At 49.5% G+C, this 27,906-nt stretch overlaps 1 protein-coding gene across 2 annotated transcripts in view; it reads right to left on the reverse strand.

Moving 5' to 3' along the window:
* Positions 1-27,906, reverse strand: part of LOC147435247 (SH3 domain-containing protein) — a 113,480-nt gene that overhangs the window by 56,779 nt on the left and 28,795 nt on the right. For both annotated transcript variants that reach the window (XM_086488335.1, XM_086488334.1), the window contains 9 exons: positions 3,071-3,177; positions 2,923-2,988; positions 2,680-2,780; positions 2,452-2,546; positions 2,295-2,315; positions 2,105-2,200; positions 1,900-2,020; positions 1,619-1,810; positions 1,312-1,526 (listed from right to left, as the gene is read on the reverse strand). In XM_086488335.1, coding sequence (XP_086344461.1) covers positions 1,312-1,526; positions 1,619-1,810; positions 1,900-2,020; positions 2,105-2,200; positions 2,295-2,315; positions 2,452-2,546; positions 2,680-2,780; positions 2,923-2,988; positions 3,071-3,177 — 1,014 coding nt within the window. The remainder of the gene's footprint in view (positions 1-1,311; positions 1,527-1,618; positions 1,811-1,899; positions 2,021-2,104; positions 2,201-2,294; positions 2,316-2,451; positions 2,547-2,679; positions 2,781-2,922; positions 2,989-3,070; positions 3,178-27,906) is intronic.

The raw sequence follows: 27,906 nt of genomic DNA on the forward strand, positions 1-27,906 counted from the left end.
CCTCTATGGGCTGAGCAGCCACCTCTTGAATCTGATCATGCTGATCAAGAAGATCAACTATTGAAATTCATTGTTGAGCTAGCTCCTGACCTGCCTAATGCCTCAAGCGGGGATTGTGGCGGCCATGACAGCCCCACACCTCCTCCCAGCATCGCTCATCCTGTGTTGCTGAAGCCAATGGCTAAGGATCTGCTAGAGCAGCTATTACCTATGTTTGACTTCGTCAATGCTAGGGCCTAATGAGACTAAAACTGCGACGTTGAATGTGGTCTCGGACAATGGCAAGCCTTTGATAGATGCCCAACTGACAACAAAAACGACATTGATTAGGCAACCCCAAGTACTGAACTCGTTGCTTGGGCAATGGATTGCTTGGGCCATCCATTGCCAGTCGTCAGAAGAAGAATCTCCTTAGGGACAGCATGGGGGTAGGAAACCAAAACCTAGATGATAGGAATCTTCGGTGCTCACCACACAGAAGCAGAGGTCCTCAGGTCCTTGACAGCAGCATGCATCAACTACAGAGTCGAATCCATGGCCCCGTTGTCGAAAATAGGTCTGCTCAGCGCCGAAGGCCATTCCAATCAACTTAAGTACTATGGCCACGCTAGGTCTTTTAGAGGCAGTTTTCTATTTTAGAACTACTCCTTTTACCTTCTCTCTTGCATGGGAGGCTTGTGGACCACATCAAACTTGATCTGATAGTATCTCCCACCAAAAATCTGCAAGTCAATGATCTTACACCTCTACTAGAAGGCAGGCCTGCAGCAGATCCCAAACTTTCCCTCTATTGAGCTGCCTGTTGACAATCTTGTGAATGACTCAGGTGGCCTACACACAGTCGAGCTCTGCTGCTAGGTAGGGGCCGGGTGTTGGGCTGCAATAGAGTCCCTCTGAGGGGGAGAATTTAAAACTGAAGCTGCTGCTATTTGCACAAGTATAACTGTGAAGTGTAAGCGGTGCAGACTCGGGTGTGAGCGACTGCAGAGATGAAGCCGGAAGCGGTCTTTTTTATTGGAGCGGGAAACGCGGGTGGGGGGGTAATGCAGGGCACAAAGCAAGCAGCCAACATAAAGAGTGATACTACGGATCATACTTGATGGCATGCATTTCATAACCTTTTCTTTCAAAACACTTTGAAAATTTATTACCATGAAGATTCCTTGAACCACTCAGTTTAGCGTAGAGAAAGGTAAAGACACAATGTACACACTGAACGAAGATTCAAAAAATAGATATAAGGACCAAGCCAAACTATTGGAGCTTTGAGTTCAATCTACATATGCAATCTGGACGTCAGGCCCTACCAACCTTCAGTTTCAGCCTGCTCTAGCTCAGAGCTTGCTAGATCTGAAGCATTTGCAGGAACACCTCCACTGTCAACAACAGTCTCTGGGTGACTATCCTCATCTACTGCATACCCCCGTAATGAGTACGCTGCTGCTCTGCTTTTTCCCATTTCTTGCACAACTCTCGCAGCCGCATGCAAAACAGGCCTTATTGGACTTCTAAATGCGGACTCCAACCTGGCAAGGCACCAAACCGATGACTCCGTGAGTCTTCAAAGTTTAATTCTGTGAAAGCACAAGTAGCCAATTTTTCCACAAGTTGATGCTACCTTCGCATCACAAGTTTAATTAATGCTTGGGGACGCCGTGGTCTTGAGGCTGGCCTCTCCTTTGGTGCTTTGGGTGGAAGTGCACTGCCATCCTGCGCCTGCTGGGCACTGCTCGTAATGGTAGTTGGAGCATCTGGAAATTTTAAAATTGCAGTGGTCAACATGGCCCATCCTCCTGCACGTTCCTCAAGCCTGCACATGGAGAGGACAACCAGACGCATAAGAAAATTGAGCACATTGCTCGAACCATGTATAAACTCTTCTCCAGAACATGTACTAACCTTTCGTTGTTATCAAATTTTCCTAGAATACACATGATAGCTTCAAAGCAAACTCTCTCACTTGGGTCAAGGAGAAGTTGATACAGTATAGTCTGATACTGAGATCTTATATCAGGTCGCTCTGCAGCCAAAATACAGTTGGTGCGGGTACAAGAAAACAACACACCATAATTTTTAAAAAATTTAGTCACCCCTTGCTACCTACCATCCAAAACTCGCGCACGTGACAGGATGAAGCAAAGTCGTGCAAGATATACTCGTGCCAGTACATCATGCAACTGTAAGACCTCTTGTAATGCGCCTAAAACAAAAAGGCCAAGGAAGTCAGATGATTCCTCCAGCTGGAAAAAAAGTGTCCACAAAGTGAACAAAAAGTGTAGGAAGAGAATACATACCTCCACTAAGGGATATCTTGGCTGGGAAAAACACAAAAGAGCCAAGAGAAATTAATGATATGTCTGTTTTCTGGTGGATAACTATGTGAAACCATGTACTAGCAAAAGATAAAAGTCTACGACAGGCCCTTGTAAACAACAGCAACTAAGAGGTTACCTACAGCCATGGCAACTGCATAAGGATCACGGGTAGCCAATTCAGAAACAACGGCCAAAGCGTGCCTCACTCCAATTGGATCAGCGCACGCTATTCTAGACAAACAAAAGAGAAAGCTAAAGCATCTAAAACATCACACTAGATGTGCATACCACTTGAAAGTAGTAATAAACTGGACCAAAGATAAGCAAGGAATGCAGCTTTCAACAAGAGCAGAAACAGCTGTACCCCTGAACTGCCCTGTGCAAAAATGCTGGATTTCCCGGATCTAATGGAAGCCTTCTCAGTGTGCTCAAAGCAGCATACTGGAGGTTACTGCGGACTGCTGACTGTGACACAAATATTCCAATAAGAATTTGAACATGTGTTCATTGCCAGACAATATTGCAAATTCAATGCAGAACTGTAGAGAAGAAATGGCAGCTTAAGGTAAAGAAATATTTCTTCGAGCAGAATTGTCAAAAAGTATACTTCTTTGTCAACTGTTTGTCTTCCAAACATTCCTTTTTTCCTCTTCACCTTTCCAGCATCTGCGACCTGCTTTGCATGTTTGACTACTGTCAAGAAAGGCCACTAAACCATTTACCCTTGCATTACAAGGATGAGATGGCATTCCAACCTTGTCCAGTATACCAAATACAATTTCATACAGTCTATTCAAAACTTCATCATTGCTTGTTGGTGCATACGTAAGTGCCTTCAATGCAGCAATTCGCTTCGCATGTGCTGAAAACATAGAAAACATTTGTCAGAATTAATGAGACTATGGAAAGTAAAGAATATGGCTCCTTCTTAAAAGTTCACACAGCAGCAAAATAGCCCATGCACCTCTAAGAAAACCAGAAGAGCTAATTTGGGCATGCATGCACATAATCAAAAAAAGAACTGTGCTCACATTAGTAATGCTCGTGCCCAGAATACATCCGAGAAGCAATGTAAGAGGACATTCAAGCCAGAGGAATGAAGAACACTCGGTTGTAATTTTGTGCAAATGTAATACCAAGGACCACCTAATGCTAAAAACCCCATTTTTGCCCAAAAAAAAAAAAAAAAGCCACTACTTCATTCAACCTCTAGAACTCTGTCAGTCTCTAGTGGACATGCTAAGTGGACTGTGCAATACTCAGTATGTGTGGGAACGAGGTTTTTAAAGTGACAAACTATGTATGAGTTGCACGAGAGCTTTACTTAATAACTTAAACAGCTCAAGAGACACTTCTTCACTACCAATCACCAACTATACAAGCGGATGGCACCTTGATATGTATGAGTTGCACGAGAGCTTTACTTAATAACTTAAACAGCTCAAGAGACACTTCTTCACTACCAATCACCAACTATACAAGCGGATGGCACCTCAAGGTCTAAGGAGTCTCGAGTTACTCAAACTTGTGCACTGGGATAAAAAAACAACAACAAGAAGCTAATTGTGCCAACCAGGGCCGTCAACTCTGTAATTGGGTTGGCATTGAGAAGGTGGTAGATCATCAGCAACACACGCGAAAGAACAGAAACTTTGACACCTTAACTTCAAAACTTGAAGTGTTAAATTCCAGCCACAAGCTTAACCGTGAAGTTCCTCTGTGTCATAAAATTTAACAGTTTAAAGATCGGGTGAAAGCTAAAGTCTACCGCCCTACGGGCAGGTTTCATGGTTCCATTGCCGCGACAGAATCACTTTTTCCTCAAGAAGTGAGCCCTGGTTGGTTTTTGGAGAAGACACAAAGCACAAGAACTTGGAATTACACTATGGCTGAGAGGACAAATGACGCCAGGGAAGAGGATTCATCTTCGCAGTACAGACACGTTGTACGGTGACGTACCTCCAATGTTCGAGGTTGGTGAGAGTTCACGGCCACCACTGTCTGTGCCTTTTGTTGACGTGAATGCTCCACAAGTTCAAGGGTGGGCAGCTAGACGAGGATGCGTTCAGGATACAGTTGGTTGTTGCTTTGAGTGTGTTTTCTCAGTTGGTGGAATTTCTGCAAGCGCCACCAGTGTCACAACAGACAAGGAAATTGTCTTATGCAGTAGAGCCTGTTGAGGCTCAAGCCCAGGTCCCTTATGCCTCCCATCAAGGCAAGGAGCGCTCGCATGTTGGGAGTCAGTTGGGGCTCCAAGGCAAATTCCTTTGTCCACGAACAGGTGGTTAGGACTCCCGTTCCACAGGCTTTACCAGTTCAGCCAGCCACCTTTTGGAGTCCAAAAGTTGGTTTAAATGGACAGGGAACAAGTTTTTAAGCTATGCATCACATTTTTTCACCATCCACCGTACAGCCTGGGTATTTCGGGGGTGGATTTGTCTTTCAAAGCATGGCTGGTTACGCGCCTGGAAACCAGCAGTACATGCCAGGAACGGCCTTTGGGGGTATGCAAGGCATGATGCCAAACCCCATGTATGGTAACATTGGCATGCAGCAAGGGTTTCAGTGCCAATTTGGGGTGCCACATGGCAATTTTGGCATGGCTGGTTTTTCTCACCAATAGGCAAATATGGCACCAGTGACTCAAAATGTCAATGGCTGAGGGGCGCTGATGATCCCTATTATAGTGCGTCACGAAATGCAGAGAAGGCTAAACACTCAGCCAAGTCTTCTAGAAAACAGGCCAAAAGAAAGGAAAGGTAAGGAAAAAGTTGCAAGACATTATTTGGTAAAGTTCAAAAGCTATCCACCTATGGATGCAAAGTGAATGGAACAAAGTGAACTGATAGTCGCCAAATGTATTGCAATTTGACTTGAAGCCTTTCGTTTATAATCAACGTATTCTCCAACTCATATCACTTCAGTAGAGCAAAGGTCAGAGGGCTTGACACTGCTCAAAAGAGGGGTGATGATAAAGCTAGCACTTCCCATGTACATAAGGATTCAGCGCAATAGAAGTGTACATTGTTTGACAAAAGTATGAAGGTCTCATTAAGTCATTCGTACACATGTTTGACGATCTTTCTTGCGGATACATGCAATGATAATAAAAGAGTGCTAATCACAGTAAATCATCTATGGCATGTATAGGATGCGTGCAATTGGAGACAACTCGACATGTAACTGAGACTAAAAAACCTGGACTCGTTGCTGATGCGCACCCTCCCCGCTTCCCTTCCCTCGCCATCGTTTGCCCCCCCCCCCCCCCCCCCCCCCCAAACTGCGCCTGCACATTCACCCGCCCTGCCCCCCTGCAGTCCCGCCCTCGTTGCCGCCCCTGCACCCGCGCCCGCCCCTTGTTTTTTTTTTTCCGAGAAAAAGATCCTTCTATTAGTTAATGAAACTGCCAATACAGCTACAACCACCTCTTCAAGAGAGGGCTACAACAACCATGATAGGGAGACTCTCCCAATGAAAAAACAGCATATGTACAATGAGGCTAAATCAAGAAATGGGAGGAGGGAAAAGCCACACAGGTGGTCAGTAGTGCCATCGGAGTACACCCTGGACCATGGTGTAGAAAGGCCCACGACGCCAGAGTCGAAGAAAAGCCTCTCTACGTTCCCGCATGCGGTCGGAGCTGCCCTGTAGTCTCTCGAGCCGTCCTCTGAGAGTGTGGATCAGCTCTAGCCAAAGATCGCAAACAGTCTCTCCTGGTGGCACAAGGCGAGCCTCAATGATGCGGAAGCAACGGGCCTGCCAGATGAACCAGAGTGTTAGGCCACTGATGAGCTCCCAACACTCCTCTCTCTCACTGCACCACTCCTGTGGAGTAAGCTCTGTGGCAGGCTGGAGTGTAGGTCGCCCCCCCTGCATCACTACCATCCTACTGGTCGAAGATAGCTCAAATTGAAGTGCCGGGCCCGTGAAGGTGGACCAAGCCGCTGCTCCCCAAGTGTACTGTCGAGCCGTGGAAAGAGCAGGCATCAGCCAAAGAACACAAAGCCACACCTGATGTGCCAAAGGACAGTCCCAAAGACAGTGACACCGACTCTCCACAAGATGGTCACAAGGTGCACATGCGGCCGAGAGACCACTATGCACTAGCCAGCTCCCAACTCTGTAGCTTTGTGTGCGACCAGCCACTGAAACAAGGTGACTCGCCTCGACTGTCTGGAGTCCCACAACCTCTGCCAAGAACTCAGCTGTGAGACCCTCCTCCTGCCAATGAGGTGCTGCAGCGGGGCGGGCCTCTCTCTGTGCTGCTAGTATGTGACGTCCCAATCGAAGTGTACTGAAAGAACGGGACACCTGGGTGGTCTGCAGAAGAGAGAGGGTCCCTCCAAAGCCACGCTCCAGGATCCCACTGTACTCGTGCCAGTGGACAGCACTCCCAAGCCCACAGTCTCCAGTGTCCAGTCTCAAGAGCTGCTTGGTCAGGATCCATGACACAAGTCCTCCCACATATGCCCACCACTCGGAGCCTCTCTACTGCAACTCGCTGTAAGCGTCCCTCACCCTATAACTCTAAAAAGAAGGGATGGAACAGTCTCTGAGCAGGCCCGCACTGAGATGAGAACCTCGAGTCGTGTGAAGACTCCCATCCACCTAGGTGCTACTGGCTCGAGAGGTGTGAGCCACTCAGCTGGAACTGGAACTACCTCTGAGATGTCCTAGCACATGCTCTACACCCCTCTCATGCCCTGTAGTTGGAAACCCTGCAACTCCTCTGACAAGCCTGAAAACTCAAACCAGTCACCTAAAGAGCACGCTGGACCCGCTGCCATGGGACCCCAGGACACATGAGGCTGACTACCAACCAAGTGGCCTCTCTGAGTGCTAACCATGGGGTTCCAAACAAGGGGCTGTAGTAGGCGCTCCTCCATGTAAGTGGGTTGTCGCTGCTCCAGGCCTCGCCGCAAGTGCTCCCAAGATAGAAGCAAACTCACAGCGAAGCGGTCCTCCAATCTCTTGCTCAAACCAACTATGCGCATCTCTGTGAAGATCCATCTGGTCGAAGGTCGCAAGGGGCCTCCAGCCTGAGACACCCTAGCACGAAGCCGCTGTAGCAAGAACTCCTTCCAGGGATCCTCACCTGGAAGAAGTCCTCTGACCATGAACTTCCCAAGAAGAGCTCTGCTCTACTGTGCTGGGTCAATGATCCCAAGCCCTCCCTGTGAACAAGGAAGAGTGATGACTTGCCTAGCCACTTTGGCTCGGGCTATCTAAGTGCCACGTCTTGACCAAAGGAAGTTCCTGCTCAGCCTCTCTACCTAGCTGATACAAGAACTCGAGAAGATCCAGCAAGAAGTGATGTACCACATAGTCGCCAACAACACCTGGTTGGCCACTACTACTCTGCCAGCCAAAGAAAGTCGTGTTGAGCTCCAGTGTAACAACTTCCTCCTGATAGACAGGAGGAGGGGAGCAATCTGCTACTCGGGAGACAAGTCCAAACCAACCTGACAGCCCAAGTACCGCACTGCAGTCCTTGGGGGAATCCACCTAAAACCCTCTCTTGGCATCCAATCCAGCACAGGAGCACTACCAACCGAAAAAGCCACTGTCTTTCTCCAGTTGATCAGTGCGCCAGATGCACAACAGAAGGTCTCCAGAGCCTGCTCACACCTGTGAAGGTTGGCCTCCTGGCCATCTAAGTACAAGCCTGAGTCGTCAGCAAACTCAACGTCCAGTACCTCATCTCCCCGAATAGGGAGTGCTAAGCCCCGTAGACCAACCTGCTGCGACACCAAAAACATGCTCATCGCCTCCGCATAGAACAGAAATAGGAAGGGGGCAAGAGGACAATCCTGCCTGACCGAACGTGTGAGCATGAAGCGATCACCTCTACCTCATGCCAAAAGTACCTGATTATGTGACTGTTTGTACAAAGCTGACACCCCTCTAATCCAAGCATCTGAGAAGCCCATCCCGCGTAGAGTGCCCTCTAGAAAGTCCCAGTCAACTCTGTCGTATACCTTCTCAAACTCGAGAACAAGAATCACCAAGTCCTCACCACGGAGCCGCGCTAGGGCAAAAGCCTCCCAAAAAGTAAAGATGTTGTCAAGGATACTGCGTTCCTTGACAAAACCTGTCTGCGTCCCATGTATGAGGCTCTCTAGAAGTGGCTAGATCCTCAAACTCGGAGCCTTGGCAAGAATTTTGTAGGCTGAGTTGAGGATGGTGATGGACTATCGAATCTCATCCAAGGAGCCACCCTCCTTAGGAATGAGGTAAATCAGACCCTCACTCCCGCTGTCAAGCATCACTCCTATGTGCAAGATGTACTAAACAGCACTACAGAGATCTGGGCCAAGCAAGTCCCAGTATTCCAAGAAAAAAATGGGAGTCAACCCATCCTCACCTGGACAGCTACCACGGGGGAGGGCACTAAGAGCCGTGTGCAACTCCTCAAGCTGAAGTGGAAGCTTAAGCCTTTCACGCATCTCCTCAGTCACAAGGCAAGGCTTATGTGCCCACACTTGCTCCATGCATGCATCCTGACGCTCTGACCGAGGCTCTACAGACAGTAACTCACGGTAAAAGTCAGTAGCAACTGCACGCATATCCTCGGCCTCGGAAGCAACTGACCCGTCGGGCCTCCTCAACTGACTGACCTTGGCATGTGAATGCCGAGGTCCCACTGCCTCGAAGAAAGCACCAATCACTCTGTCACCCACCTGTGTCCACCGAGATGCCTGTCGATACAAAGCAAACTCATGTCGCCGCTCCTCTGTGCTAACAAGCTCCTGGCGAGCCTACTGTGGCTGCTCCTCCAACCAAGGACTGTCTGGATGTTGCTCCTGCATCCTCTGCAACGAAGCAATGCCCCGTCTGAGACACTGCTCTTCTCTCGCGTCAGCCCGACGAGCCAAAGACTCCTGGAGAAAGAAACGACTAATTTGAGCTAGTCCTGAGGCCACTCTATCAGCAGGAGAATCCTGCCTGTCCAAGCTCTCTGTCCAGAGAGCCTCTACTCGCTCTCTGAGTGCAGAGTCCACCCTCTCTGGGATGCGAAGCATCGTGCTCCCTCCCCTCTGCCTGTCTGCCACTGTGAGGATCACTGGTGCATGGTCCGAGAAGGAAGTCCCTACCAGAATGCCAACTGTCCCTCCCAAGTCACTGAAATGGTCACCAGCGTAGAAGCGATCTATCCGCAATAGATTCACTCCTCTCACTCTGCGGTCCGAACGAGAGAAGGAACGAGAGAAGGCAAGGCTGTCTGGAGGCCTCACAAAACTAGAGTGCTGCCATACATCCGAGACCCTCAAGAGTCTTACAAAACCTCTCCCAAGCTGCCAGCTCAACTCCATGCACAGTAGCATGGCTACCACCAATCATGTCAGAAGGGTCCTTCAACTTGTTGAAGTCCCCCCCTATGCACAAGTGTTCTACCTGCGGCAGAGACTCAACTATCTGTGACCAAAACTCTGCTCGTGCACTCGCCACATTGGGCGCATAGATATTCAGGAAGCCCACAAGGCAACCCTGAACCTGCATAGTGATCCACTGAGCCCTGTCTGGCACAATAATCCCTCTGCCCACAATGGCCTGCTGCAAAGAATCCGCAATAGTCATACATACCCCACCTTGGATGCCTCCAGGTCCAAAAGCAGCTGACCAAAAAGGATCATATCGTCCACGCGAGAGCAGACCACAACGTCTAATGCGGCTCTCACACAGATGGTGCTCCTGAAGCATAAGGAGATCAATCTCTCCTCCCACAAGGCAGCGCTGAAGCTCCGGCCCCACTGACGCTGAAATTGGGGCCCACCAAGTCCCTGCACATTCCATGAGACGATCCTCAGAACAGATGCTGCCGCAACAGCGAAACGTGCTATCTTCGAGGCTAGCTTGGATGGGGAGTAATCCACATCCGAGCGTCCTCTAGGTAGGCGTGACTGCAACGAGTACCTGGCCCAAGCCCAAGTAGAGCGAGCCGTCCATAAAGCAACCTCCTCTGTCCAGAAGTCCTCATGAATGTGTACATAGTATGGCAAGCACTGCGTATCGGCAAAGAAGTAGACCACAATGTGTCTACATCCTGCTGTATCTGGAGGGGTCACCGCAAACTTAGCCAGTGGCCACAAAGTCTGAAGCATGTCTGTAACTCCTAGTTCTCCCATGTGGTGAGAGAACTCTAGGACCTGTGTGTGTAACCACCCCAACACTAAGTCGAGAGTCCACTCCCTCTGGTCCCTGCCGCAAAGGGGAAAACCGCTGAGTCCAAGGCCTCTATCCCCCTAGCTGCAAGGAACAGAACATGGACCCTGAAGCAGGCTGCCTCATGGTCTGCTGATGGGTCGCCGAGAAAACGAGTGAAGTCGTAGTCGAAGAAGTCCCATCGGCGCCGCATGTCGATGCTCGTCAGACCACGAGGGATAGCTGCAAAAGGAGACGCATGTACCTGTAGAGGGGGTCGCAAGAAAGGTTGTCCCTCTCTCGCCAAGCGACTCGTGGCAAAGGCGCTGCCAAGAGATCTCCTAGCAGCCGGAGACGGCCCTGCCCCCTGGGTCGGCTGTGGAACTGGAGCGGGAGGGAGGGGAGTAGGAGCAAGGATAAGAGGTAGAGAAGAGGGGCGAGGGGGAGCGGCAAAGGTAGAGGGGCGGGGGGAGGAGGTGGCGGGAGCAGGAGGCGGGGAGGAGGGGGGGAACTTTGGGGGCGGAGGGGCTGTCCAGGGTGAAGCTGAGATGGGGGCTGTAGCAGGGACCTCATCCTGCTCAAGAGGACCGAAACGGTTCCCCGTGGGAACCCACTGCTGCTAGGCAGGCGCCTGAGGACCACTCTGAGTGCCGGGCTGTCTCTGTGGCCCCTGCCGTCGTCGACCACGTACCTGGTGCCATCCCTCCTCCGCTGGAGCCCCAAGCTCGGAGGGAGGCTCTGCATGTGTGCGTTGTGTCTCAACCTGTGGCTGCTGGCCAACCCCTTGCAGGCTGGGGCTGAGTTTGTGGTGTAGGTCGAGGCCTCCTCCGTGGACAGGCCTTCGCAAGATGGCCCATCTATCGACAAATGAAGCATTGGTTCGACAGACCAGAATACTCCACACTATGTCTGAACAAACCCTCACTCACCCAAGGCAGAAGAATGACCTTCGGGAGCGTGTGAGTGTCCCTAACCAGAACGCGAACTGAGGGAATGCCGGCCGCCTTGGCAGCTACTGAGGCTGCCGTGCGAGGTGTCTCCAGGACAGTCCCAATCGCTGAGCCTATCCTGGACAAAAGTGGTAAGTACTCCCTCCGCAAACCAGGAAAGCAGACGGAGATGGGATGTTTGCCTTCTCTACCAGAACATCCAAAGCAGGGTCAAAACCATGTCTTCACTGTCGAAAGTGGGCTCAAGCTGCTCGGATGGTCAATGGACTCATGGCGATGACCTTGGACGCCATCTCAAAGGTCTCAAACTCGATCTGATAGTAGCCTCGTCCGAGTATCTGTACGTCCAAGCTCTTGCCCACCTCTGCAAGTAGGCGGGCCTGGAGAAGGTCACGCAGCTCTCCTCTCCTAGGTCGGGTACCGAGAATCTTGCAGATGACAGAAGTCGCCTGTAAGCGCTCTACCTCTGCGGCTAGGCTCGCTTGCTCTGTCGGTAAAAGAGCAAGTCGAATGGTGGGCTCAGTGGGGTTGGGCGAGGGGGCTTCGATAGAGTCCCTCTATGGCGGAGCTGGAGCCTCCATCTGTGCTTGCTGTTGAGTCGAAGAAGGCGGGAAGGACGCGAAGATCCCATCAGGCCGTGGGGACAGACTTCTGCGAGCAAAAAAAAAAAGGGGTTTGCGGGGAGAGAGGCAATGCAAAACGGGAGAATAAGGGGCGGGTGGGCGGGGGGGGGGGGGGGGGGGGGGGGGGGGGGGGGGGGGGGGGGGGGGGGGGGGGGGGGGGGGGCTCTGAAGGCGGATATAGGGGCGGGCATAGGTGGGGCAGCGGGGGGGGGGGGGGGGGGGGGGGGGGGGGGTGTGGGAGGGGAGGGTAGCGGGTGGCGTTAGGCGGGGTAGGCAGCGGGCGGAGTTGCGGGCAGGAGCAGAGCACAGGCTGAGGCTGCGCGCAAGGGGAGGGTTGAGAGCAACGCGCAAGGCAGGGGAGGGGATGGCGAGAGGGGGGGGGGGGGGGGGGGGGGATGGGGGGGACGGACAACAGCAACGAGCTCGCCTTGAACGTCAAGAATATTGCCCGCCTCTTGTTGTTCTCTACTGAGAAGCGTTTCCCCCCCTCCCCGGCCCCATTGTGCAGTTCGGTGGAATTTTCGCACGCAGCCTGCTCGTATTTCCCCGCTTTCTCCTCGTTCTCAATTGGAGTTAGTTCACAGCGACTCCAATTCGCTTCGTTCACCTCGATGCTTTCGACTCCCCCTCTTTCGCCTCGCAGCAGCAGACACAGAATGGCGGCTTATGCTCCATCTCAGAGGGACTCCACTGAAGCCCCCTCGCCCAACCCCGCAGAACCCACCATCCGACTTACTCTTTCGCCGACAGAGCAAGCGAGTCTAGAGGCAGAGGTGGCGCGCCTCTAGGCCACATTTGTTATTAGCAAGATTCTCGGCACCAAACCCAGCAGCGCAATCTCCTTCAGGCCCGTCTTCTCGCAGAGCTGGACAAGATCCTCGATGTTCAGCTTCTCGGACGTGGCTACTACCAGATAGAGTTTGAGACTCTCGAGATGGCGTCCAAGGTCATTGCGATGAGCCCCCTGGCCATCCGTGCAGTTAGAGCACATTTTCAACAATGCCGCCACGGTTTCGACCCAACTACCGACGTTCTTGTTGAGGAGGCAGACCTACCCGTCTCAGTCTGCTTCCCCGGCATGAGGAGGCAGTACCTTCCGCTCCTTTCCAAGATAGGCTCAACAATTGGGACTATCCTCGAGACTCCACGCACGGCAACCTATGTAGCTGCCAAGGCGGCCGGCATCCCCAGAGTACGCGTTCTAGTTCGGAACACCCACACTCTCCCGAAGGTCATTCTACTACCTCAGGTGAGCGGTGGGTGCTTTCGGAAAAGTGTATTCGGGCCTCCCGAATCAATGTTTCATTTGTCGACAAATGGGCCATCTTGCGAAGGCATGTCCACGAAGGAGACCTCGACCTACTCCACACGCCCAACCCCAACCTTCAAAGGCTGGCCAGCAGCAGTAGGCAGAGTCACAGAGTACACAGGCAGAGCAACCCTCCGAGCCTGGGGCTCAAGCACAGGAGGGCTGGCAGCAGGTTCGTGGTCAGCGTCGGCAGGGGCCACCGCGCTAGCTTGGTCCTCACGCTCTTGGCCAGTAGTAGTGGGTTCCCACGGGGAACCGCTTCGACCCTCTTCAGCAGGAGGAGGCCCCTACTTCAGCCTCCACCACAGCCTCACCCTCGACAGCCCCTCCCCCCCCCCCCTCCTCCCTCTACCTTTGCATCTTGCCGTCCTACCTTTGCCAATCCCCCTCTCCCCCTTCTCCCCCTCCCCCCCCCCCCCCCCCCCCCCACCCCCTGCTCCCTCACCTCCTCCCGCTCCGTCCCGCAACCGTCCCAGGGGGCAGGGCCTTCCTCGGCTACTAAGAGATCTCTTGGCAGCGCCTTTGCCACTAGTCGACTAGCAAGAGAGGGACAGCCTTTCTTGCGACCCCCTCTTCTAGTGCAGACGTCTCCCTTTGCAACAGTTCCTCGTGGTCTAACGAGTTTCTACATTCGTCGCCGTTGGGATTTCTTTACCTACGACTTTACACGGTTTCTCGGCAACCCCTAACCAAACCTTGAGGCAGCCTGCTTCAGAGTTCATGTGTTGTTCCTTGCAGCTATGGGGATAGAGGCCTTGGACTCAACGGTTGGCTTCGCGTTTCCTCTATGCGGCAGGGACCAGGCTAAGTGGACATCTATGCGCCCAATGTGGTTTAAGGGTTGTCTCGTGGGCTTCCTGAACATCTATGTGCCCAATGCGGCGAGCGCACGTGCAGTGTTTTGGCCTCAGATTGTTGAGTCTCTACAGCAGGCAGAGCAATGGTGCATATCGGGTGACTTCAACATCTTGGAGGAACATGGAGTTGAGTTGGCTGCTTGGGAGAAGTTTTGTATGACTGCGGGTTTCAGCTGTGTGGCAGCATTCCAGCTTTGTGGAGTCCCCCAGACAGCCTGGCCTTCTCTCGTTCAGACCGCAGAGTGGGAGGCGTGAATCTATCTCGGATAGATTGCTTCTACACTAGTGACCACTTCTGTGACTTGGGTGGGACACGTGGCATTCTAGCAGGGACCTCCTTTTCGGACCATGCTCCGGTGATCCTTACAGTGACTGATAGGCAAAGGAGGGGGAGCACGACGCTTTGCATCCCAAAGAGGGTCCCGCTGGATTCAGTGCTTAGAGAGCGAGTGGAGGCTCTTTGGACAGAGAGCTTAGAATGCAGGAGTCTCCTGCTGACAGAGTGGCCTCAGGACTTGCTCAGCTTAGTCGGCTCTTTCTTCAGGAGTCTTCGGCTCGCCTGGCTGCAGCGAGAGAGGAGGAGCAGCGCCTCCGACGGGGCGTTGCTTCCTTGCTGAGGATGCAGGAGCAGCATCCAGACAGTCTTTGGTTGGAGGAGCAGTTACAGCAGGCTCTCCACGAGCTCGTCAGCACAGAGGAGAGGCGCCATGAGTTTGCTTTCCATCGATAGGCATCTCAGTGGACCCAGGTGGGCGACATAGTGAGAGGAGCTTTCTTTGAGGCAGTGGGACCTCGGCATACGCATGCCAAGGTCGATCAGTCAAGGAGGCCCAACGGGTCAGTTGCCTCAGAGCCAGAGGACATGCGTACAGTTGCTACTAACTTTTACCATGATTTACTGTCTGCAGAGCCCCCAGTCAGAGCGTCAGGATGAATGCAGAGAGCAAGTGTGGGCACAGATGCCTTGTCTTGTGACTGAGGAGATGCGTTAGAGGCTTGAGCTACCTCTACAGCTAGAGGAGCTACACACTGCTCTTAGTGCACTCCCCCGTGGTAGCTGTCCACGTGAGGATGGCTTGACTCCCAGCTTTTTCTTGGAATACTAGGACTTGCTTGGCTCAGATCTCTGTAGTGCTTTTCAGTACATCCTCGACACAGGTGAGATGCTTGACAGCATGAGTGAGGGCCTGATTTACCCAGCGTAACCGCGAAACGCGTTTCACCGAAACGCCTTAAACGGGCGAAACATTTCACCTGCAAGGTGAAACGCCCTAGGTGAAACGTTTTAAAAAAATTTGGGGGTTTTTAGGCGAACAGCGTTTTCACGCTTTGGGAACTTTTCATAAGGCCATTTCGGCTACTAGCGTTTAATTTAGACTCAAATTAATCTGCCCGCTTCTCTCTGCGAACTCACGCGCGCTACTCGACTGAGGACTCTCCTGTCTGCAGGTAACAGACCCGACTCTCTCTCAAGCTTCAGCGAATTGGTAACTCTCTCTCTCTCTCTCTCTCTCTCTCTCTCTCTCTCTCTCTCTCTCTCTCTCTCTCTCTCTCTCTCTCTCTCTCTCTCTCTCTCTCTCTCTCTCTCTCTCTCTCTCTCTCTCTCTCTCTCTCTCTCTCTCTCTCTCTCTAAATTGGCTGCTTCTCACCATCCCTTGCCTATGGCGGTTGCTGCTTCTAGTACTCCAGGAGCCTCGACTTCAAATATCCCTCCTATCCGTCGTGCTCCAAATGTTTCTGCTAGTGTGGAGGATAGCAATGCAGGAGATGCTACATGTGCTAGCACTCAAGATGTGGACACGAGCCATGCTGCTCCTTCTATTAGCACCACACAGGCAGCTCCTTCCCAGCACGAAGTGGGGCAACTTGGAGTAGGTACTGGCAGGAAGAGGGCTCGCACATCGGCACGCTCTTCTACATTGCATGATGTTTGGGCTCCTAGCTTGAAGAAGGCGGTGGAGATTGCCGAGGAGCGTTTTTTCTACCAATGCAACATTGCATTCCATGCTACACGCACAGGGGCCTACAAAAGATTTGTGAATGCTGTCTCAGCTGCTGCAGCTGCGGGGGTGCCCATCACTCTAGCCGGATCTGAGGCTCTTCGTACTAGTAGACTGACACGTCAAGTAGACATGGTACATGAGCAATTGCAGGGCCATAGAGAGTCTTGGGCAGTATATGGATGCACTATCATGTCAGATGGCTGGAAAGATGTGCGAAAGCGTCACTTGCTCAATATTCTCGTGTCTTGTTGTACTGGCACAACATTTTTGAGAGCCATTGATGTGTCAGGAGCTGGCATAAGCATTACTGGTATGTTTCTTATTTTGATTTTTGTGTCACTTAATAATCAAAGCATAGAGCTGCGAAGAGCATGATGCATCATGATTCATAAGAAGTGCTTCTTACAAGATTCAAATGCAAAATGTGCAGGAGAGCTTATTTTTGGACACATTCGAGATGCTATCGAGGAGGTCGGTCCACAACATGTAGTGCAAGTGGTAACAGACAATGCAAGCAATTGCAAGCTTATGGGCGAAATGATCGAAGCAAAATACCCCCACATAGTATGGAGTCCGTGTGCAGCACACTCCCTTGATCTTATGATGGAAGATATTGGTACACTACCTGAGAGAGCTACCCGAGCACGGAGGTCCAGACCCAGACGCAGTGTTGCAGAGCTTACTTCTACTACAAGGCGACTTACTCCGACTCCTTCAGAGTGTGAGAGTAATGAGGGGAGTCAGTCAAATGGATCTCAGTAGTCTCTTTTTGAGTCTAGAGTAGCCACTCACGAGCGCTCAGCTTTGCGTATTTTGTTATGATATTTTATCAGTTTGTCATGGACATCTTTTTTTGTGTATGCCATATGGGCTTTAGCCTTTGACTCGATCACTCCAGGCTTTACTCTTTATTGTCTTGTAAGTTGAGCAATGTAGTTTGTCGAGTTTCATCTTATTTACATGCAGATTCGACATATGTTCTCGTCATTCTATGTGTTCGCTATTCAGTCCATTGTTTTGTTAAGTTCTAACTTCTACTTGTAATGTTGGATGAAACATAAGTGTGCAAGTAGATGTAGTCTCTTGTCACTCTGAATTTTGTTCATTTTCAGTTTGTTGAATGTTCCGCAGCTTCCGCTTTAAATTTTGCTTAGAATGTAACTGTCTAATCAATGATATCTTAGAAACTAGAGTAGATGCCAATTGTCATTGATATTGTTTGCATTATCATATCTCTCTCTCTTGCACACCTATTATGTATGTATATAATTTTATATATACATAAAATCGGCGTTTCGGTCAAACGTTTCACTTGAGGCCTCTCTCTTGGGTGAAACGCCCCCGTTTCGGGGTGAAACGTTTCAGGTCTGAAACGTTTTGCGGTTACGTTGATGATTTACCTCATTCCCAAGGAGGGTGGCTCCTTGGATGAGATTCGACAATGGCGCCCCATCACCATCCTCAACTCAGCCTACAAAATTCTTGCCAAGGCTCTGAGTTTGAGGATTCAGCCACTTCTAGAGAGCCTTATACATGGGACTCATACAGGTTTTGTCAAGGAGCGTAGTATCCTTGACAACATCTTTACGTTTTGGGAGGCTTCTGCCCTCGCGCAGCTCTGTGGTGAGGATTTGGTAATTCTTCTTCTCGATTTTGAGAAGGCCTACGACAGAGTTGACTGGGATTTTTTGGAGGGCACTCTACATAGGATGGGCTTCTCATATGCTTGGATCAGAGGGGTGTCAGCTTTGTACAAACAGGCACACAGTCAGGTGCTTTTAGCAGGAGGTAGAGGTGATCGTTTCATGCTCACACGTTCGGTCAAACAGGGCTGCCCTCTTGCCCCCTTCCTCTTTCTGTTCTATGCTGAGGCGATGAGCAAGTTTTTGGTTTCACAACAGGTTGGTTTACGTGGCTTAGCGCTCCCTATTCGGGGAGATGAGCTACTGGACGCTGAGTTTGTAGACGACTCAGCCTTGTACTTGGATGGCCAAGAGGCCAATGTAACAAACTCCTGACGTGTCAAAGCCTAAAGAATGGAGCCAACTTACAGATGCCGGCCGAGGGGCCTAAACACTAAGAAGAACAAGTAGCAGAAGAAGAAGAAGTCCAACCAACTTATGGGGACCCCGTCCGATGGGCCCCAAGTGACATAAAGGATTAAAATAAAGAAGGACCCACACACACAAGAAAAAGCTGGCAGATTTTTGAAAATTGCACTGGCATGATGACGTGGCAGGCTGTACAGATTTCCGCGTTTTTGTTGTCTGGAGTACCGGCTTGTACTGTGTTGATGCAATATAAAGAAATACCGAAAGGGGCGCCAAGGTTTGGGGCCAATACTCTCTGGGGTGGAATTTTGCCACTCCGTGTCGCGTGTCGTCTCTCTCTCTTTTTCAGTTCAATTGTTATTGAAGTGCTAAAAGTTTGTTCAATCTATTCTTTTCTATTAGCACGTGGTGCCCGCCTTGTGACAGCCAACCTACACAAGTGTGAGCAGGCTCTTGAGACTTTCTGTTGTGCATCTGGCGCATTGATCAACTGGAGAAAGACAGTGGCTTTCTCGGTTGGTAGTGATCCTACACCCGATTGGATGCCAGGTGAGGGTTTCAGGTGGATTCCCCCAGGGACTGCAGTTCGGTACTTGGGCTGTCAGGTTGGTTTGAACTTGTCTCCCGAGCAGCAGATTGCTCTCCTCCTCCTGTCTATCAAGAGAAAGTTGTTACATTGGAGCTCCGCACGACTTTCTTTGGCAGGCAGAGTCGTAGTGGCGAACCAGCTGTTGTTGGCTACTATGTGGTACATCACTTCTTGTTGGATCTTCTCGAGTTCTTGTATCAACCAAGTAGAGAAGCTGATCAGGAACTTCCTTTGGTGAGGGCGTGACACTCAGATAGCCCGGGCCAAAGTGGCATGCCAGGTCATCACTCTTCCTTGTTCTCAGGGAGGGTTGGGGATCATAGACCCAGCACAGCAGAGCAAAGCCCTTCTTGGGAAGTTCATCGTCAGAGGACTTCTTCCAGTTGAGGAGCCCTGGAAGGAGTTCTTGCTTCAGCGGCTTAGTGCTAGGGTGCCTCAGGCTGGAGGCCCGTGGCGACCCTCGACTCAATGGATTTTCACAAAGATGCGCAGAGCTGGCTTGAGCAGGAGACTGGAGGACCGCTTCGCTGTGAGTCTGCTCCGATCCTAGGAGCAACTGCGGCGAGGCCTAGAGCAACGTCAACCTACTTGCCCGGAGGAGCAGCCTACTTGCACGGAGGAGCGCTTGAGACAACCCCTTGTTTGGAACCCCATGGTTAGCACTCAGAGAGGCCACTTGGTTGGTAGTCGGCCTCATGTTTCCTGGGATCCCATGGTAGAGGGTCCAGCACGCTCTCTAGGTGATTGGTTACAGTTTTCACGCTTATCAAAGAAGCTTCAAGGCATACAACTACAGGGCATGAGAGGGGTGCAGAGCATGTGTTGGGACATCTCAGAGGCAGTACCTGAGTGGCTCACACCTCTCGAGTTAGCAGCGCCCAGATGGATGGGAGCCTTCACGCGATTGGAGGTTCTCATCTCAATTCGAGCTTGCTCAGAGACTATACCCTCCCTGTTTTTCGAGCTACAGGGTGAGGGACACTTACACCGAGATGCAGTAGAGGCCCCGCAGGTGGCAGAGTGTTGTTTTCAAAGGGTCCGCGTGGTGGGCATCTGTGGGAGGGGACTCGTGTCATAAATTCCGACCCAGCAGCTCTTGAGACTGGCCACTGGAGACTGTGGCTTGGGAGAGTTGTCCACTGGCACGAGTACAGTGGGATCCTGGAGAGTGGTTGTGGAGGGACCCTTTCTCCTGTACAGACGATCCAAGCGTCCCTTTCTTTCAGTACACTGTTCGACTAGGACATCATTTACTGGCAGCGCAGAGAGAGGCTCGTCCTACTGCAACACCTCATTGGCAGGAGGAGAGTCTCACAGCTGAGTTCTCGGTAGCTTTTTGGGAGAGGTTGTGGGAATCAAGACAGCCAAGACGAGTCACTTTGTTCCAGTGGCTGCACACAGAGCTATAGCAGTTGGAAGCTGGCTTGTACATAGTGGTCTCTTGGCCGCATGTGCAGCTTGTGACCATCTTGTGGAGAGTCAGCGTCACTGTCTTTGGGATTGTCCTTTGGCACAGCAGATGTGGCTTCATGTCCTTCGGCTGATGCCAACTCTTTCCACAGCTCGGCTGTACACTTGGGGGGCAACTGCTTGGTCCACTCTCACGGGCCCGGCACTTCAGTTTGAGCTATCTTCCACCAAGATAGTGATGCAGGGGGGTCGACCTACACTCCAGCCTGCTACATAGCTTACTCCACAGGAGTGGTGTAGTGAGAGAGAGGAGTGTTGGGAGCTCATCAGTGGCCTGACACTCTGGTTCATATGGCGGGCCCGCTGCTTCCGCATCTTCGAGACTAGCCTTGTACCACCAGCAGAGACTGTTCAGGATCTTTGGGTAGAGTTGATCCATACTCTCAGAGGACAGTTCGAGAGACTCCAGGGCAGTTCCGACCGCATGCGGGAGCGCAGAGAGGCTTTCCTTCAACTCTGGCGTCCTGGGCCTTTTTTCACCATGGTCTAGGGTGTGCTCAGATGGCACTACCGTCCACCTGCGTGGATTTAGCCTCATTGTACATATGTTGTTTTTCCATTGGGAGAGTCTCCCCATCATAATTGTTGTAGCCCTCTCTTGCAGAGGAGGTTGTAGCCCTATGGGTAGTTTCATTAACTAATCGAAGGATCTTTTTCTCGGAAAAAAAAAGGATGCGTGCAATCAAGGACGTTTGCGATTTAAAGAGGGGGGTATGTCACGAGACTATGACAACCACTATATATATTTGTTGGTTTCTTTCCCTTGATTTTTATTTAATTTTTGGGACCCTCTTGTTAAAATCACAAATGCCTGGACATTGCATGGCCAGTGTGAAACGGCCATTGCCCAAGAGTTTACCCATAGGAGTCAAGGCCAGGCAACCACGAGATGGTTGGGCCGATCGGCATTAGAATCCGACTAGTGACGAAGTGACTAGGCTCGGTTAAAGTCATTTAGGCCCCTCGGCAAAACTTCATAAGTTGACAAGAGCCTTATGTAAAGAACCGGATTAGCTAATTGCTAATCCCTTTCGGGTACGCAAAGTTCCATCACGAAGGAATGCAAAAATGGAGAGTTTTCTCTCGTAAAACTCCTCCAATTTACAGGGGATCTGTCCCATTGCGTCCTAGAGCTTCTGAGACCTGCGTAGACGTGTTTGCTCTGCCCAAAAACGATGCAAAGCAAAAAACTACAGCTTGCTGTAATTTTTCTGCAAGTTTAGGGTTTCACACCTAAATTGCAAGGTAATGCCAAGGGAGCCTCAAGAAACCCTCAGCTGCATATATAGGACAATTTAGAGAGATTTCCCGTGAGGAATCTCGTCTAAATCAAAGGGAAAGTGACCCTACACGTGCAGGAGCTCGAGGGCTACCCACATGAGTGATCGGCACATGAATCGGAGCGCAAAACAGAGAATTACAGCTTGGTGTAAAATTTTTTGTAGGTTTAGGGTTTTGGCCGATTTTGATGCCGACAGGTCCAAGAGCTTTGCGGAAGCTAGAGAATCACCAAACACGTGTTTTGGTGCAAATTGGAGGCCAAAAACAGTGATTTCTGCGTGCTGTAATTTCTCCCAAGGTTTGTAAAGTGCGTGGAAAGTCACTATTTACTTGGGGTTTTGTTCGTGGAGACTTCTACTGTGGTTATGCTGCCGAAATCGGTTTAGAATAGAGGAATTTAAGCCCGATCAAAGTGGGACAGCTTGTAGAAGTTTACAGGTTTTTCTCAAGTGTAATAAGAATAAAGAAATTCTGAAAGGGGCGCTGGTCTTTGGGGCCAACAGGGTGTCGTTGTCTGCTTGGAAGCATTCTAGTTGCCACGCCGTGGTTTGTTAGAAGTGCTAAATTCAAGGCACAGGCTCTGTGTAATAAAGTTTAACAGTTTACAAATCGGGTGAAAGCGAAAGTCTACCGCCCTACGGCCCGGTTTTAGTTTCAATCTTTCAATCTAGCCATTCATTCTAGTCCAGAACTCTTGATGCACCTAGATCCCTGTGTAGCCATCTCATCCTTCCGGAACTCTTGATGTTGGCACCTCAATCTGAATCGTCGGAATTCTCTCATCAAACGTCAGCTGATTTTCTTGCTTCTTCGGAAGCCTCGGATGAACTATCACCTAATTCCCTTACTTTTTCAGAATTTCTACTGAGCTATCATCCGGTTCCCTTGGTTCTTTCTTCCTTGGAAAACTCTTGCCCCCTTGAGGTGGACACTCGCTTGTGCATAGGATAGGTCAATGAGCCGGCATGCATACCAAAACCTTGCTTGGCATGTCCCATAAGTCTCTGAATGGAGTCAGACTTCTTTTGCAAACCTTCTTTTGCAAACAACACCAGCGAATGTCTTTTCGCAAACGACAGCAAAAACGCTCAATTTGGTCCGTCAAAGTGATCCTCCAAAATGAGGACATTGTCAAATAAGTCTCTCCCAAAACATCGAAAAAAAGTAATCATCCAAAGTGTCTTCCTTATTCATTCTCAGATGATGCCAAGCCATGATGACATCTTCTTCATAGTCTTCTGTTACCCGGACAGAAGTGAAAACTCTCTTCAGTTCTTAGGTTCCTCCCTGCGCCTCTTGTTCTTTTTCTCACTATCTGAACTGTCACTAGAGGATAAAGTCTCCTCCTCTAAACTGCTAGATGGTTCTCTGTGCCTTCTAGACTTCATCAAAAAACTGCTTTTCTTGCTTTTTCTCCGTTTCTTCCTCTTTTTCTTATCCTCTCTTGAGCTAGAGGACAACGAATTGTCGAAACTCTCTAAGACAAAGAGAAAATTAAATCATCCTCGGAATGAACACGCTTATTGGATCTTCTTACCACCACCACAATCGACTTCCGGCCCAAATAAACGGGAAAATCCACTCATTTCTTCTTCTTCCGAGAATGCTTTAATCTTTTTGTCAATCGGTTTGTCTTCTTTTCAAGAGCTTTGTCAAACTCTTTCTGCGAGTATAGTTTTTGCTTTTCTGCACTCGGTTTTCCTTTCTGTTTCATTACCGTCTTGAGAGGAGAATCAACGACCTCTCGTCATCTAGAGTGAATCTCGTCAAGCGGGTAATCCTTCAGGTGATCACATATTTCGAATCTTTGGAGTACTTGATCAATCTTTTCATACGCATGTCAACTTGCAGTTGACATTTGTACTCAGCTTTGTCGAGATTTCCTGCTTGCAATTTGCCAAAATCTCCATTGGTTTCTTTTGTTCCCATGCTAGGATTCAGCTTTTCTTCACCTGTCCGGCGATCAACAGTTGGAGGGGTGTCATCTCTGTCAGATTCTCCGCGAGAACCCCAAACAAAACTAAATGAATGCTTTGGAGGTAAACTCCACCTTTTTCCGATCAAATTTTCTCCAACATTTCATTGCTCTCCTTCTCCACATGAGCACGCCAATCCTTGCAAAAAGCAAATGCCATTAACTTGTGTCGTGAAAATATAGCCGTTGAAATCATAGTATCATACACCAGCAATGTCACAAAGTGATGACGTGGCGGATAGCAGAAACCCTAATTTCTGCCAGAAACCCTAATTTTTGGAAATCACGGAGGCTGAAAAAAAAAATTTATATATGATGAGTGACGTGAATTTCGCTTTTGAAGAGAATGCTTTTCTTTAACAAAAAAAAGGAGAACTTGAGAGAGGAGCTTTTGAGCTCTTATGCTTTTTATTTTAAAAGCTTTTGGGGATCTGCTTTTGGGCATCCCTTGTACCTTTAAATAAGTGGTGAGGGCTTCACTTCGCAGAGCATCTGCACGCAGAGTCTGAGAGTGAAACCCTAGCCACTCTCTTGTACTTTGATCTGATTAATATAAAAAGAAATACCGAAAGAGGCGCCAATCTTTGGGGCCAATATCTCTAGGCACGGAACTCCGCCGGGCCAATGTTTTGAAGTGGTTATTTGGTGCTGTCGTGGTTGATTCTTGACTTGGAGTGTCCAAGTCTGTTACAGTGGTATCAGAGCACAGCACCAAATAACCACTTCAAAACAATTCACAGATCACAATAGATTTGCACTGGCCCGATTGATTCTTGACTTGGAGTGTCCAAGTCTGTTACAAGCAACATGAAGTAAAGACTCAAGAGCTCTGCCTAGAAAGAATTTTGCATAGGTCCACAAAGGTCAATGTGAACCATCTCCAAAACTATAGTAGCTTGACGTGTAGAGTGCTTCTGAATAGCCTCTCGATGTCGCTTCCCACAAATGCAAGTGATGCATTTCTAATGCTTACTCCCAACATTTGGTAAGCCTTTAAGCATCTGCTCACCAAAAGCAAGCTGAAGAGTATCATTGTTCAAATGACCAAACCTGTAATACCAAAAATCACATGTAGTTATCCTCGTCGTTGAAGAAAGAGAATGGAGTCTATAAACACGATTCTCCACTCAGTCCCCTCTGAACTCCTTGCCGGAGTCTCGATCCTGAATGCACACCCCGTCCTCTTTGAAAATCACCTCCATGCCGAGCTTGCACAGTACACACCTCGTGCACAGACATAAGATGAAATCCAAGCTTTGGAGCATAAAGAACCTTGGATGTATGCATACGCCTCTTCCATCTGGAATCAACTCCATGGAACCCTTGCTATGAATAGGAATTTCGAATTTGTCTCCAATGAAAATAGTATCACAGTGTCACCGCACGTTGGACAAAAGATCCGTCAACGGTGTCGTGCCGTGAGGCACCACTATCCAAAATCGAATCGTAACCATCTCAATCTGCAATCCATTCCAACCTCCGATGTCCTTGAAAAGTCCTTTGAGGGTAGAATCTCCAAATGAATAAAGGTTGGTGACTACACCGCCGCCGCCATAGAAGTCGAAGCACCTCCCAACGCTCTTTGGACATTTCCGCCAGTAATGGTCCTTTTCCCCACAATGATTGCAATGCCGATCCGCCTTCAAGGCATCCTTTTCAGCATCACTCTTAGTTGGATTGTAGTTGCTTTTCTTCTTGCCCTTCTACTTCTTCTTGTTGTTATTGTTGTTGGAAGGACCAACAAAGGCTACGAAGCCTGGCTTCTTCCCCGTATTGAACCGCTCCTCCTAGTCCAACACCATTGGAACAATCTCATAGTATTCAGCCGGCCACTAGTAATCGGTGAAGAATAGCAATTGGTGTATCGAGGAGGTAACTGGGCCAAAAGCTAGATGGCCATGTCCTCTGAATTGATAAGCTTTCCCATAAGCAGCATCTCATGTTGAAGCTCCTGCATCTTGTTGATGTGATCCCTCATGGATGAGTGCTTTGCATCCAAGGTCCTCAACTGCACCTCTAAGGCTATCTGCTTCATTGGAGAGAGTCGATCACATAGAGAAGAAAGCCGGTCCCAAATCAACTTCGCGTCCTTCATCAATCGGATGTGACTCATGACAGATGGTGTATTATTGGGGATGATGAAAGTTCACGTTCGAGCATTGACACGCTCCCATAGCTTCGCTCCCGAAGGATCCTTTGGCTTGCCGCTATTGAAAGTTATTCAAAACAAAGCCTCGAAGCTCCTAAGAGTCAAAAAGCACCATCATGGTCGCTCTCCAAATGGCATAGTTGTTGCCATTCAATTGCCGATTAGAGGAAAAGGTAGGGAGGGTAGTGTTAGTCCCTTGCCAAATCCATCTTGCATACATGTCATGACACAAGCCAAACTCACACCTGGACACACATAGTGAGCGGACATTAGGCTCACCTCCCATCCATAGAGCCAATACGGGCTCATCCCCGAGCCCGGGAGCTTGCAGCCAAGCAGGCTAGCCTCTGCCACAAGGGTCGGTGTCTCATACCACCAAGCCCACACCAATACGGGTGTGCAGGCATAGCTCCCAAGGGCTAAGAGTGGACTTGGGGTCATGTGTCATTTATAGGACTTCATAACCAAAGGGCCAAGTTCACACTGGCTGGACGTACCACAAGCACCCATCCTAATATCTAGGGACGTAACACTTCCCCCCTTATTTTTTCGATTGCTATCCTCAGCAATATCCTCGATTATAAAACCGGGAAAGCGATTCCTTAACAATCTGACTGACTCCCAAGGGGCTTGGGATTCACGATGATGTTTCCAATTGATCAAATAGTCGGGGTACGAAGACTTGTAGACTTGCAGATCCTTTGATCGAGAACCGATTCGGGTTCAAGTGGAATGTGGATATGCAACAGAAGCCAAAGTTGATCCTCTCGACGAGCCTTATGCATTGAGGCAAGCAGATTTTATTCCGACAATTTTAGAAGAATTAGGGTTTTCAGTTGAAAAATGAGGGTTTTGGCAACATGAGTCAAAATTATGTTTTGGGTGCTTTTTGCAGACAACGGGTAATACTGGAAGCATTTGGGAGCAGGGAGCTTGAGATCAACTCTTTTGCAACAAGTGAAATTTTGCTTGAGAAATTGTTTTAGAGTACTATCCAGAATATGTTTGAAATGGATTTTATCTGTTTTAAGCTTGTTTTGGTACCGATTTAAGATTGCTTGATTCTGGTTTGGATATTGATTTCAATGTTTTAGGAAACACTTTTCGATACTCATTGTTACAAATTGTTGAAGTGTCAAGTCACTAAAGAACGGAGCCAACCCTCAGATCCAAGTCGAGGGACCTAAACCCTAGCAGAATCAGAACTAGCAGGTGATGTGCCATCCAAATGCCACTGCATATTCTTAATTGAATGAGATTGCCTGGGTACGTAACTTTAATGCATCGAGACACTCGAGATCGGAATGACCCTCGGATATTTTTGAGCTAACTTGAGTTGTTTTGCAAGCCGCTTTTCTAGTGTTATGTGATGTGAGTAAACTTGGCAACCCGACCTAGCTTGTATTGAGAGACCAGAGGGTTAGGACTCCCTAGCCCTAACCCTAGCCAACCTACGGATCCTGGCCAAGGGGCCTAAACCCTAGCAAAAGCCGAAGAAGATAAAGTCCTCACCAACTTAAAGATCCTCGTCGAATTAATCCTAACGCCCAACAACTTATGGGACCCCAATCGATGGGGCCTAAAAGTAAAGCAGACACACACTCACACTACAATTGCAAAGAGGGATGATGACATGGCAACTGTATGGACACCCGCATTTTTCCCCAATCAGTTGACGTGGTAGTTGTACGGATTTTCGTGAATTGCGATGGCACCATCTAGGGCTAACTTTGGGGACCAGCTACTTTTAGACTTCATGTTTTTCATGTAAACTCCTCCTTGATGGCCAAGGGTCTTTAAATATGTACAAGGGCTTACTCTCTTGCATTCTATGTAGAGCAATGCCTTGATTGTTGTACTGTGTTGAAGCGTTATAAAGAAATCCCGAAAAGGGCGCCACAGTTTGGGGCCACTGCACAACATTCTATGCAGAGCAATGCCTCGACTGTTGTACCGTATTGAAGCGTTATAAAGAAATATCGAAAGGGGCACCACAGTTTGGGGCCACTGCACTCTGGGGGTGGAACTCCGCCACTCCGTGTCTCGTGTGAAGTGTCTCTCTTTCGCTGCAGTTGTTTGGACGCGTCTAAAATCTATTCAGTCTGTTCTTTTCCATTGGCACGTGGTGCTCTCCCGTTGCACAAACTAACACTTAATTGATGTGTCAAAACCTTAAAGCACCAACTCACATG

This window comes from Adiantum capillus-veneris, chromosome 18 (genome assembly GCF_014529385.1).
Source record: "Adiantum capillus-veneris isolate H3 chromosome 18, ASM1452938v2, whole genome shotgun sequence".
Lineage (NCBI taxonomy): Eukaryota > Viridiplantae > Streptophyta > Polypodiopsida > Polypodiales > Pteridaceae > Adiantum > Adiantum capillus-veneris.